General features: G+C 44.6%; 2 protein-coding genes across 2 annotated transcripts; one reads left to right on the forward strand and one right to left on the reverse strand.

Moving 5' to 3' along the window:
- Window positions 1-801: 801 nt before the first annotated feature.
- On the reverse strand, window positions 802-3,079 carry ubiad1 (UbiA prenyltransferase domain containing 1). The gene is made up of 3 exons (XM_079737515.1): window positions 2,920-3,079; window positions 1,846-2,467; window positions 802-1,696 (listed from the first exon to the last, which is right to left on the reverse strand). The coding sequence occupies exons 2-3, from the start codon at window positions 2,408-2,410 to the stop codon at window positions 1,209-1,211; spliced, it is 1,053 nt and encodes a 350-aa protein (XP_079593641.1). The 5' UTR covers window positions 2,411-2,467; window positions 2,920-3,079; the 3' UTR covers window positions 802-1,208.
- An 847-nt stretch (window positions 3,080-3,926) lies between these two features.
- Window positions 3,927-10,553, forward strand: mmp23ba (matrix metallopeptidase 23ba). The gene is made up of 8 exons (XM_079738123.1): window positions 3,927-4,161; window positions 5,520-5,656; window positions 6,069-6,208; window positions 7,065-7,232; window positions 7,387-7,551; window positions 8,088-8,198; window positions 9,643-9,769; window positions 9,901-10,553. The coding sequence occupies exons 1-8, from the start codon at window positions 4,036-4,038 to the stop codon at window positions 10,073-10,075; spliced, it is 1,149 nt and encodes a 382-aa protein (XP_079594249.1). The 5' UTR covers window positions 3,927-4,035; the 3' UTR covers window positions 10,076-10,553.
- Window positions 10,554-10,738: the final 185 nt, after the last annotated feature.

Consider the following 10,738-nt stretch of genomic DNA (forward strand, 5'->3'; position numbering starts at 1 on the left):
CAGAGCGAGGTGCGCGAGCCCGCGGCCGGCCACAGGATCAGGTACGCGCGCACGAGCTGTCATTTGTTGCAGCGAGGCTGACGTCCGAAGGGTGTTGTGTTTCCCTTTTGTAAATGTTTTAAGCTTATCCAAGTTTGGAATTGAATGAAAAAGGCGCATTGCCTTCGTGGAACTCACTAAAAAAAAGATGTGTCCACTTACCCCAGCCCCGTGTGTGGCTTGGTTCACTGACAAGACTGGGAAGCTGTGTGGGTTGTTCTTCAGCTTCATTGTTGCCCAATAGTGCACCCTGCTGTTAGAGTGGCAGCATTAGGCTTACTGTAGCTGTTTGAAGTCCATTATACTTGATGTACATTAAATAACGTTTTAAGACTAAATAAAATGTCACATTTGAAAAAAATCCTGTAGTTATTCTCCCGTGCAGGGTCTAAACCCACAGGCGCTCTATAGGATTGGATTTCGCTATTACTACATGGACAACGAAAATCGAAAGCACTCATAGGATAACGTTAAAGTCCTTTACTAAGCCTTGGCTAACGCATTCAAATATCTTGCATCAGGTTCAAGGTTGGTCATTATACATATTTGAACGCAACAGCCCAGGCTGAATTTACATTTTAAAAGCTTGGATACTTTGCACTAATAAACTTTCAATGCAAGGTATTCAGCTACACAGTGGAATTACAAGCCCACTAATTCAATCACATTCCCCTGAACAACCACAAACTGAAAATAGACAAGGAATGCAATCCTGGCTGAGCTATTATTTATTTGACAGAAGCTGAGTCATGGCATTTGTAGAAAAATAAATTTAATACATTTGCTCTCCCACAATAAATAAACATTGCATACCATGTAAGGAATACAAATTGCTATGTATTTCTTTTGCCTTAAAGACCTAACAGAATCTTGTCTGTCTTTAGATGGAGAGTCATTGGTACGAAAAGGGCACCAATACATTTAAGTCAACACATACAACTGTGCACTTTTCAATACTGAAAATAAAGCAAAAAGAAAAAACACAGATAGTAGTTTTGAGTACCTACACTACAATGTGTATAAATTAGACAATAAAATAAAGCAATTGATTAAAGCATCCTGAAATAAAAGCAATTGAATAACAGACGACCAAAAACACACAAACTACTCGGCATCAAAACATGACAAAAGAAAAATGCATTTATATAAAAATTTGAAATTCTTCAGAGTTACAATAACGGCAAACTGCCCGGTGGCGCCAGGATGATCCCGAACACATAGAAGAGCCCCATGAGCAGGTTGAGCTTGGCAGTCTTCTGCGGGATCCGGGCGTAGTACCTGCTCCGGAACTGCTTCTCCAGGGGGAAGGCCATGGGCAGCGTGAGCAGGGGCAGGGCCATACTGATGCTGTAGTGCGTGGCCAGGATGCAGAAGAGCACGTAGGGCACAAAGAGCAGCAGGTTGTACAGCACGTAGGACAGCGTCGGGCCTATGAGAATGGCCAGCGTGACGATGCCCGCCTGCTTGTCAGAGTCCATGTCTCTGGTGTTGTTGCTGTGGAGGATGGCCTCCGTGTTGAGCGCCAGTGGCACCGCGTAGACCAGCGGCAGCACCGAGAGGTAGCCCACCTGCACCGCGTGGGCGAACATGACCGCCAGCGGGCCGAAGGTGATCAGGATCACCACGTCGCCCAGGGCAACATACTTGAGGCCGATACCTAAGGGGGAGGAAGAGGCACAAGACCAAAATGTCGGATTTCTGTTTCTTTTATGATGGAAATATGTATTTTTTGGGGGTGCAAACATTGATGATGGTGCAAACACTGATGATGTAAAATGTAATGCTGCGCTTCATATAAGTACCCACCTCCAGTATATAAAAAAGAGCTGGAAAGTCCACCAAAATAAATGAGGGCTAGGTGCTCAAGTCTTAAGGTGGATAAAAAGAAGAGGAGGGTGGCACACAAGCACCCCACTGAATATAGCAACGCCCCGAACATCACCACATCTTGTGGGGCGAGGATCTCGTCCACAAGGGTCCTGTCGTCACTCTTCTTGTGATCTATCCCTTTTGAGAAGTCATAGTAGGTGTTCACAAGGTTCCCCGCACCATGGACCACCAGCACAGCCACTGCACACACGATCAGAACCAGCAAGTCCACGGAGCCCTCCAGCTTGTATGCAAGGGCACTGCCAAGGGCCACGGGCGTGAGAGATGCACTGAAGCTCCACGGCCTCAACGCTAGCACATAGGCAGCACACTTGGTCCTAACGTCTGAGGTCACCCGGGCCATCCTTGACATTTGGTGGGCGGCACGGTAGTGATTTTGTACCACGTCGTTCAACCCCCCTTGCCACTGTTGACCATTGTGACCATTTGATCCAGCAAAGACAAATGTATCTACCCTACTTGGTTTGTTATCCTTCGCCATTGTTTTAAAAGATGTCCGTCCAGGGTATCCGTATGTTGGGGATGCCAACTGCAATTCCTATAACAAGCAAGAAAGAGGTAATGTTGAAATAAACACAAGCAGACATGAACATGGATACAAGTGCGCAAGCCGTTTACAATGCAAGACTAGTAACGAACATCGTTACATACTGATACTGCAGTGGAATAGCAAATAGCTAAATCAGCTACATCTATTTATTTACATAGCAACTTATGTTGCGGCTAATGCAGCAATAGCAGAATGGGTACCTGTACAGCGAACTATCATAGTAGTAAAATGATGCAAGAATAATCTTGATCGGGGAAAAAAAACACGACATGAACACAATTTAAAGTCAAATCACTTAAGGAGTCTTTCTCATGTGGGTCAAACAACAAAGCTGACTACTCAGATTAAGGGATTAGCACTTCACTAACTAATTTGCGGCTAGTAGCAAGAGAACCTTCAGCCGGGGGACAGTGGGCTGAAACATCCGTCCTAGACCATACCTCGTCTGTGTTAGTGATCCAAGATCCACTATTTCATATGCAAAAGCATATCTCCGTGACTGCATCAAAACATAGGTATGGACCTGGTTATTTAACCGGGCTCCTACGTGTCAATTTAGAGGGTAATTCACTGCCTGATCACCGTTATCCCTGCACCAGGCTGACGCCATTTCCTACAACTCCCTCGATGGTAACTTCGAAAAAGTATCGTGCGGAACGTGTCCCCTGGAACACAATGGTTCCGCCTTTACGAAAGTATGATTATGGTCGCTGCTTTTTGTCATATGGTCATTTTAGTGAGCCTAGTGAGGTGTAGACGCGCACCAAACGTAGCATACGGACTTTTCTTTCCTTTTTCAGGTTCACGGTTCAATCATTTGAGAATTCTCTATCAAACGCATTGATTGGTTTTATGTCGGCATCAACACTATTCATTATTACATCCCTTTAGAACTCTCTTTTGAAATATTTGTATTTTAACCCACACCCATTTTTTAAGTATAATATAGATGTATAGTCAGATATATTGATCCTGATGGATATTCAAGTAGGCCTAAGCCTTTGAAAATCCTGGATCTCGGCCCATAAGAAGATAATAAAATCAAATTTAATAAAATAAAAAAAATCTTCAATAATCATTCAATTATCATATCAATCAATCAATTGTCAATGGAAAAAAAGAAGAAAAGACAAATGTATATATTTTTTTTAAACCATGAAATATAAACAAATCTGCCAAGAAAATAACGCAAATTTATTGTAGACGTTTTGGTCCGCCTTGACTTTAAACTTGACTTTGACTTTGACCACACATGGCCCGACTGAAGTAACGTGAGACCTCCAGACACTGCAAGGAAACGCACAACAGCAGCAGCAGCAGTAGCAGCAGCCGAAAGTTAAACAGAGCTGCAAACTTTGATGCAGTCCTAGGCGTGCAACGACCGTCCGAACCTAGTCTACACACTGGGACTCCTCTGCTTCTCGGCATTTGTCGTTCAACACGCAGAGGCTACAAAGGGATGGAATCAATGGACAAGCGTTAATATACATCATAGAGGGTATACCTTTCACCTATTTGTTGAGGGATTTTATATTCTGGGTGGTGATATCGCAACGATGGTGTATCAAACACTTACAAGTGTAAAGAAAGACGGCTGGACATTTGCTACTGCTGTGACTTTGCTCAGCGTTATATTTGCTGGGATGCAAGAAACCACCGCATTTCCTTCTTGGAGATTAGAGGTATGATATAACGATTTATTTTTCATGAGATTAATTATTTTTTTAAAAGTTACTGAATCGTGTGTGTGTATGTGTATGTGTGTGTGTGTGTGTGTGTGTGTAATAGGCTATATTAGTTTAGTGTAATTACTGTCCCTAATGTATGCATTCTTTTGAGCGTTTCAGACCTTTATGCCATTTCTTTAAAGGCATGATGGCTTAATCATTGTACTCTCAAGCCCTTTTGCCCCAACATCCAGCAAGCTATGAACTCAAGAAGTTCAGACTTTCTACTGTAGACTTCCCTAGATCTTGAGTGGATCCGACTAGACTCCCCTGGGATCCTTGGGAATGTCTGATGTTAGTGCACACTGTTTCCTTCCAGCTTGTCAATGAAGCCCCATTATCCCCCAACAAAGTCAATGCATATAATGAAATATTATTCGCAGTATTTGCACATGACAACATCCTTTGGAGTAAAGTATGTGAGCCAAATTCCAAGGCAGATGTTAAAAAGTTATGTTTATCTAGAAGAAAAAAAAACAGCATCAGTATACATTGGCAGTGTTTCCTCAGCCTGACTGCACAATGCCTGGGCCAGTATCAGAGGTAAACATGGCTCGCTTTCATTTAGGAACTCAATGAACCCCCTATGTAAAAAAAACAACAGCAATTTAATGGGATTTAAGTTCAGAGAAAAAAATGCATAGCCCAATATTTCTTTCTGAACTTTTTTCTCAGCTAAACCAGAACAAATTGCAATACAAGCTGCAAAGACCAGGTGTATTTAGGATGGTGCCTGAATGCCAGGGAGTGGTCTCTATCCTTTAAAACCCAGAAGACCAGAATAGAACCCAGGTGTTTTTGTTTGGAGTCCCATTTGCTGCTTCACAAAGGGGCATCAGACATAACCTTTCTGTGAAAAGTATCATACTTAAGTTTGGAATGTGCTTTTACTGCTGTCTAGGCTTCCTCTTTTCCACGAGACGGAAAGCCGTCGCATGAAAGTGCTTAAAGTAGGATGATATACAGACGACCAGGTTTTGAAATAACTGAAAATGAGTGCGCTATAGGCCCACAGGCTCTGAAATAACTCATAATGAGTGTATTATATGCCCGCAGTAAGAAGAACTCATGCACATCCGACATTATCCTCAAGTTGAGTAATGCTTTAGATTAACATCCAACGGAATCCTCCTGTCACATAGGAATAAAGTTGTTTTTATGCGTTCTTGCGTGCACTGCCTCCAGATTCCTTTGTTTGACCTCGGATGTAAGTTGTGCAATGAGTTAGACCGCCGACGGTTCACCCTCCATCCATCAAAGTCCACCCCCGGCCAGCATAAAGGTGGTTAAACAAGCGTCTCTCTTTGTCCAAGGAAGAAGCTCACTCCAGTGTGCTGCTCATCGGGATACGCAAAGAGGCCCGCTCACACGTGCTCCACTTGTCCCGGAGCAAGCGCTACACCCTCACCCCGGAGCAACTCAAGTGGGACCAGTTCAAGCTCACGTACAAGTACGTCTCTGATGATCTTTCACCTGTGCTCATCCCAGGGGAGATGCAGATGATAAACAGCTGGGGTAAAACCTTGGTAAAGTTTGCAGAGGAATCTCTTAGATCGACCACCGGACTATTGGTTTTGTGATCACTTTGCTTTTGATAGCTGGGTAGTCTTGGCGGCTTGTCATGGGTTGTTACATAATGATCATCATAAAGCATATAAAGGCATAATGAAGGAGTAGATTATATGATTATTTGTCTGTTATGTTGTGATTACACTTCATACATTTTCTGGAAGTGGTGTGAGTTTATATCTCCCGAAGCGTACTTATAATGAAGGAAACACATTGAGGATAAACATTTGGTTATTGTTCAGGATAAATGTGTGATTTTAGATAACTACATTCAGATATTGTTTTTCGCCCAGATTGCTGTCATTTCCGACCAATTTGATAAATGCCAGTGAAACGCGGCGTGGTTTCTACAAGGCGTTTGGCCTGTGGAGCGACGTGTCCCCCTTCAGCTTCAGAGAGGTGCCGGCTGACCAAGACGCTGACATCAAAATAGGTAGGCCTGCATATCCCCCCCAGGCACCGTGGCTTGCTCACCATGGTAGCACAGAAACCTAATGGGATTATAATGACTCCTGCAAAGTTCTTCATTTGGACATTTGATACATTTGGCAATATTGGGTGCCATTTCAGAAATGAGGATTCTGCGGTCTATGTGTGCCTGTAAGACTAGTAGACCGACTATTGCCGCCAATATAATTACAATCATTTATATCCCATTATAACATTTGTATCAAGTGTGGTGGTGATCTTGCAAAGGCTAGACAAATCATCATATTTCATTTTAGTCTTCTACGGCCATGATCAATACATCATATATGTGATTATTTTCACATATTGTTAAAGAAAGAACCCTATACAGTTCAAAATGTGGGCAAAACCGTGGCTCAATTTCTTGGGCTTTATGTCACTCTTAACCCTTCTCCCAACATCATCACTACCAGTAACGTTTCCTTATGACCTTAGAAAAATGGGTACAATTTCACTCACCCAAACTTGATTATACCATCAGTAGTGCTCTATTCTGCTGAGCGATGCTTTCTCTATTCTCACTGCGTTTGCAGGGTTCTACCCAGTGTTCTATTCTGCTGAGCTGTCCCTTCTCCTCACTGCGTTTGCAGGGTTCTACCAAGGGTTCTATTCTGCTGAGCTTTAACTTCTCTATCCTTACTGCATTCGCAGGGTTCTATTCTGCTGAGCTATGCCTTCTCTATTCTCACTGCATTTGCAGGGTTCTACCCAGTGTTCTATTCCGCTGAGCAATGTCCTCTCCTCACTGCATTGGCAGGATCCTACCCAGGGTTCTATTCTGTTGAGCTGTATCTTCTCTATCCTCACTACTGCGTTTGCAGGGTTCTACCCAGTCAACCACACTGACTGCCTGCAGTCCTACCTGCATCACTGCTTCGATGGCATCACCGGAGAGCTGGCCCACGCCTTCTTCCCTCCCACTGGGGAGATCCACTTCGACGACGACGAGTACTGGATTCTGGGAAACATGCGTTACAGCTGGAAAAAAGGTAACCCTGACTCGTGTTTATCTGCTGCCGATCAAACAGAACACGGTCGACTCTGAGGTATTTCACAGGCTGATGATCAGGGATGCACCGGAGCTCGTGTCAAACATGATGGATGTAACATTGATAAACTGAATGAACAGCACTGTTTGCACAGGGGTTTGGCTGACAGACCTGGTCCACGTGGCCGTGCATGAGATCGGCCATGCCCTGGGACTCATGCACTCCTTGAACCCCAATGCCATCATGCACCTGAACGCAACCCTGACAGGGCGCAAGCTGATCACCCAGGACGAGGTGTGGGGTTTGCACCGGCTATACGGTACGTCTTGCCGACGCAACAGGACATCTGCTCACTAAAACCCGATGGGCTTCATACACATGCAAGTGTAGCAGCAGGAGATGTGACCATGAATACGCCTGCATGCTCCCCTTTTGGGAGTGTGTTTGGAAGGATCCATTCTTTCGCAACGTCCATTTTGCAAGAGATGAAATATGGTTATTATATTATTAAAAACATTTGAAAGAGCTTGAGACAGCATGTGTATCTGAGGTCTAGTCATTAAAGTACACCAATCAAATATGTCTAGCTGGGAGTAGGACCAGATGGGAGCACTATTCAGAAGCCGACTCTGAACGCCAACGTGGCCTTAATAAACACTGTGTGTAAACTGTACTTGTGAGTCATCATGACAGTGTACTTCACTGAGTCCATGTTCCTGCTGGAGGCAAAAGCACATCGCCGTGCCAAATTCTTTAGCTGCAGATTCAAGTTACCGATGCTTTACTCTCGCGATGTTTCCCCTTTTCCTCTTCCAAACAACCCCCCCCTCCCCCTCCTCTCCCCCTCCACCCCAGGATGCTTGGACCGCTTATTTATCTGTCCGGCCTGGGCCCGGAAAGGCTATTGCGACAGCAAGCGCAGACTCATGAAGAAGCACTGCCCCTCCAGCTGTGATTTCTGTTACGGTAAGATAGAGCGCAGAGTGGGCCCAGAGGAGGGAGTGCTCTCTCTCTCTCTCTCTCTCTCTCTCTCTCTCTCTCTCTCTCTCTCTCTCTCTCCTACTGCTTCAGAGCCACTGAACCGCTGTCTGCCAATGGAGCAGTTGGAGCCAGTTGGAGACCCCGCCATTCAGCTCTGGAGAAGGGTGGGAGGAGGGGGGGGGCTGGGGAAGGCACAGCCAGGGCTTTTAAGAGAGATTAGCCACTAACTGTTAGAAAATATGCAATAGGAATAACTCATGTTGTATTATATACACTCATATCCAGAGTAAAGCCAATAGGATTAGGACATAGACATAATTAATGTAATCTGTGGCAGGAGACACCTGGATGAGTTAGCTTGTCTAGCTTGTGAAGTCTTCTGGGTTGATTCTGTATTCACATAGCGCACAATCTTGCACACGTTGCAGAAAAGTCCTCCTCCCCATGGCAGTGCAGTGTTGTGGTCTATTCCTCATTTCTCTAACAAGGGACAGTTTGGAGACAGGCAAGAGGATACAATCCCTGGCTCCGAGTAATCTGTTCCCCGTTGTTGATTGGGAGACGTACGGCTGTGGAAAATTCCTGAGTGACTCCAAACCGCTGGAATTTCAGACTGTGGCTTGAGGGTTTGAGACGCACAAGGTCAATTCAATCTTTTGCCGAATTATCCGGAGCAGAGCTTTTTTTTTTTTGAGGAGGCTTTGGGCTGATCATAACAAGGTGTCTTATCGAAGTGACCGTCAGCCTGCATGTGTTGTGCCAACCGTGGCGAAAGGAAACCGCTGTGGCCGTCTGCGTGAGGAGCACTGGGACGTCGGGCTCCTCATAAAGACGGTGGCCAGTGGTTTTCATTTTTGCATTGCGCAGACCAGGGACTTGTCTCTTTGCTCCAGACTTATTAACATTCTCAGACTTTTAATTCACCACAAGATCTCTAGACAATGACCTAGTGGCAATTATCCAATTCTAGACTTCGTGGCAAGAAAGGCTGAGTCTGAGTTTACAGTATACAGTATCGTTCACTGTGTCCCCATTTTACCCGTCTTTTCCGATGTTTAAACGGCTTATTATTCTGTTGATTCTGTAATGGTGTGTCAACTCGTTTGATTCCCATAGTCTTGTATGTTAGTTAGACAACGCCACCAAAAATATCCTACTGTTCCAATTCAGAAGCTTGTTGATCCATAAGTCTATAAATCTGTTGTACTGTATGTAGATCAGAAAATTAGACTATGTACCATCATGAAACACCTGTTTCAATGTATACATATTCTATATAATCTAGATATTCTCTGTAACTCTGCACTGAAGGTTTGCTCAAGGCTTTTCTTTCATTTATGAATGGTTCTGTTGAAGCTCAGATGCCTGCAGTGAGATGTCCCACGCTGGAGAAAGACCTTTACCCCTCCTACCGCTTTTTCCTCCCCAGAATTCCCTTTCCCCACGGTGGCAGCCACGCCCACCCCTCCACGGACCAAAACCAAGCTGGTGGCTGAGGGCAGGAATCTGACCTTTCGATGTGGGAAGAAAATCGCCTCAAAGAAAGGCAAAGTATCGTGAGTGTTGAGCTTTTTCTTCTCTTCATCCTTCTTTCAGTGCAGCCTTGTACCAAAACTATCCGTATCCATTGAACCTGTTAGATGTGGCATTTTCATGCTAGCGTTTCTGTTATGCTGTCGCCGCTTAGCTGGTACAAAGACGGGGAGCTTCTTGAGTACTCCCGCCCGGGCTACATCTCGCTGAAGGACGACAACATCAGCATCACGGCCAACGCCATCAACGAGGGCACATACACCTGCGTGGTCAGGAAAAAGAACAAGACTCTCACCACCTACTCCTGGAGGGTGCGTGTGCGCTTCTGATGGGGGACACGCCCACGCGCTGTGCCCGAGAGGCGCACACGCAAACGCACACAGCGGCTTGAGTTCGAAGGACTTTTCATTCACCGGGGCACATATTTCTGTTATGTTTTTTAATTTGTTTCTTTACATTCCATGTCTCTCTCTGCCTGGCTGCAAGTTGGTGGGCAGTGAGTCAAGGGAACCCAGTGCTCTATAAAACACTGCAGTACACAACAAGCTAGGGATATAGTGACGGACATCAGCTACAGGTTTAAAGTTCTGCCCTTCAGTAGGGCGTGTTAAACCAACCCCGCATGGCCAAACGTGACGTTTACTGAAGGTCATTGGTACCAAATGCAATCCCTATATTATTAAATAAGACCTGATGAACTGCTGCAATCAAACAAAATCATTTGTATGTATTTGTTTCATGTGATACGCGTCTGTATGTAATGTACTGTTGTATTGTCTCTGAGGTGAGGCCAAAAACACATTTCCATCCCAGGACAATAAGTTGTATTCTAACTGCCATTTTTAAAAAAGCATCTTAAAATGCAACAATAAACCTTTGTGAAGGGTTTGTGCATTTGAGTTATTTGCTGATGAACTTCCCAGTATTTATATTCTAGGTAATGAACCTACAATAAATCTACACTGGATGCACATTTCGTTTAGTCAAACGCC

This window comes from Pollachius pollachius (genome assembly GCF_949987615.1).
Source record: "Pollachius pollachius genome assembly, chromosome: 6".
Classification (NCBI taxonomy): Eukaryota; Metazoa; Chordata; class Actinopteri; order Gadiformes; family Gadidae; genus Pollachius; species Pollachius pollachius.

Coding starts and splice junctions, on each gene's coding strand:
- mmp23ba (XM_079738123.1), top strand. CDS start 4,036: ATGGTGTATCAAACACTTACAAGTGTAAAGAAAGACGGCTGGACATTT. Junction 4,162..5,519: donor TTCCTTCTTGGAGATTAGAG/GTATGATATAAC, acceptor TCTTTGTCCAAG/GAAGAAGCTCACTCCAGTGT. Junction 5,657..6,068: donor CAGTTCAAGCTCACGTACAA/GTACGTCTCTGA, acceptor TTTTTCGCCCAG/ATTGCTGTCATTTCCGACCA.
- ubiad1 (XM_079737515.1), bottom strand. CDS start 2,410: ATGGCGAAGGATAACAAACCAAGTAGGGTAGATACATTTGTCTTTGCT. Junction 1,697..1,845: donor CTCTTTTTTATATACTGGAG/GTGGGTACTTAT, acceptor CCTCCCCCTTAG/GTATCGGCCTCAAGTATGTT.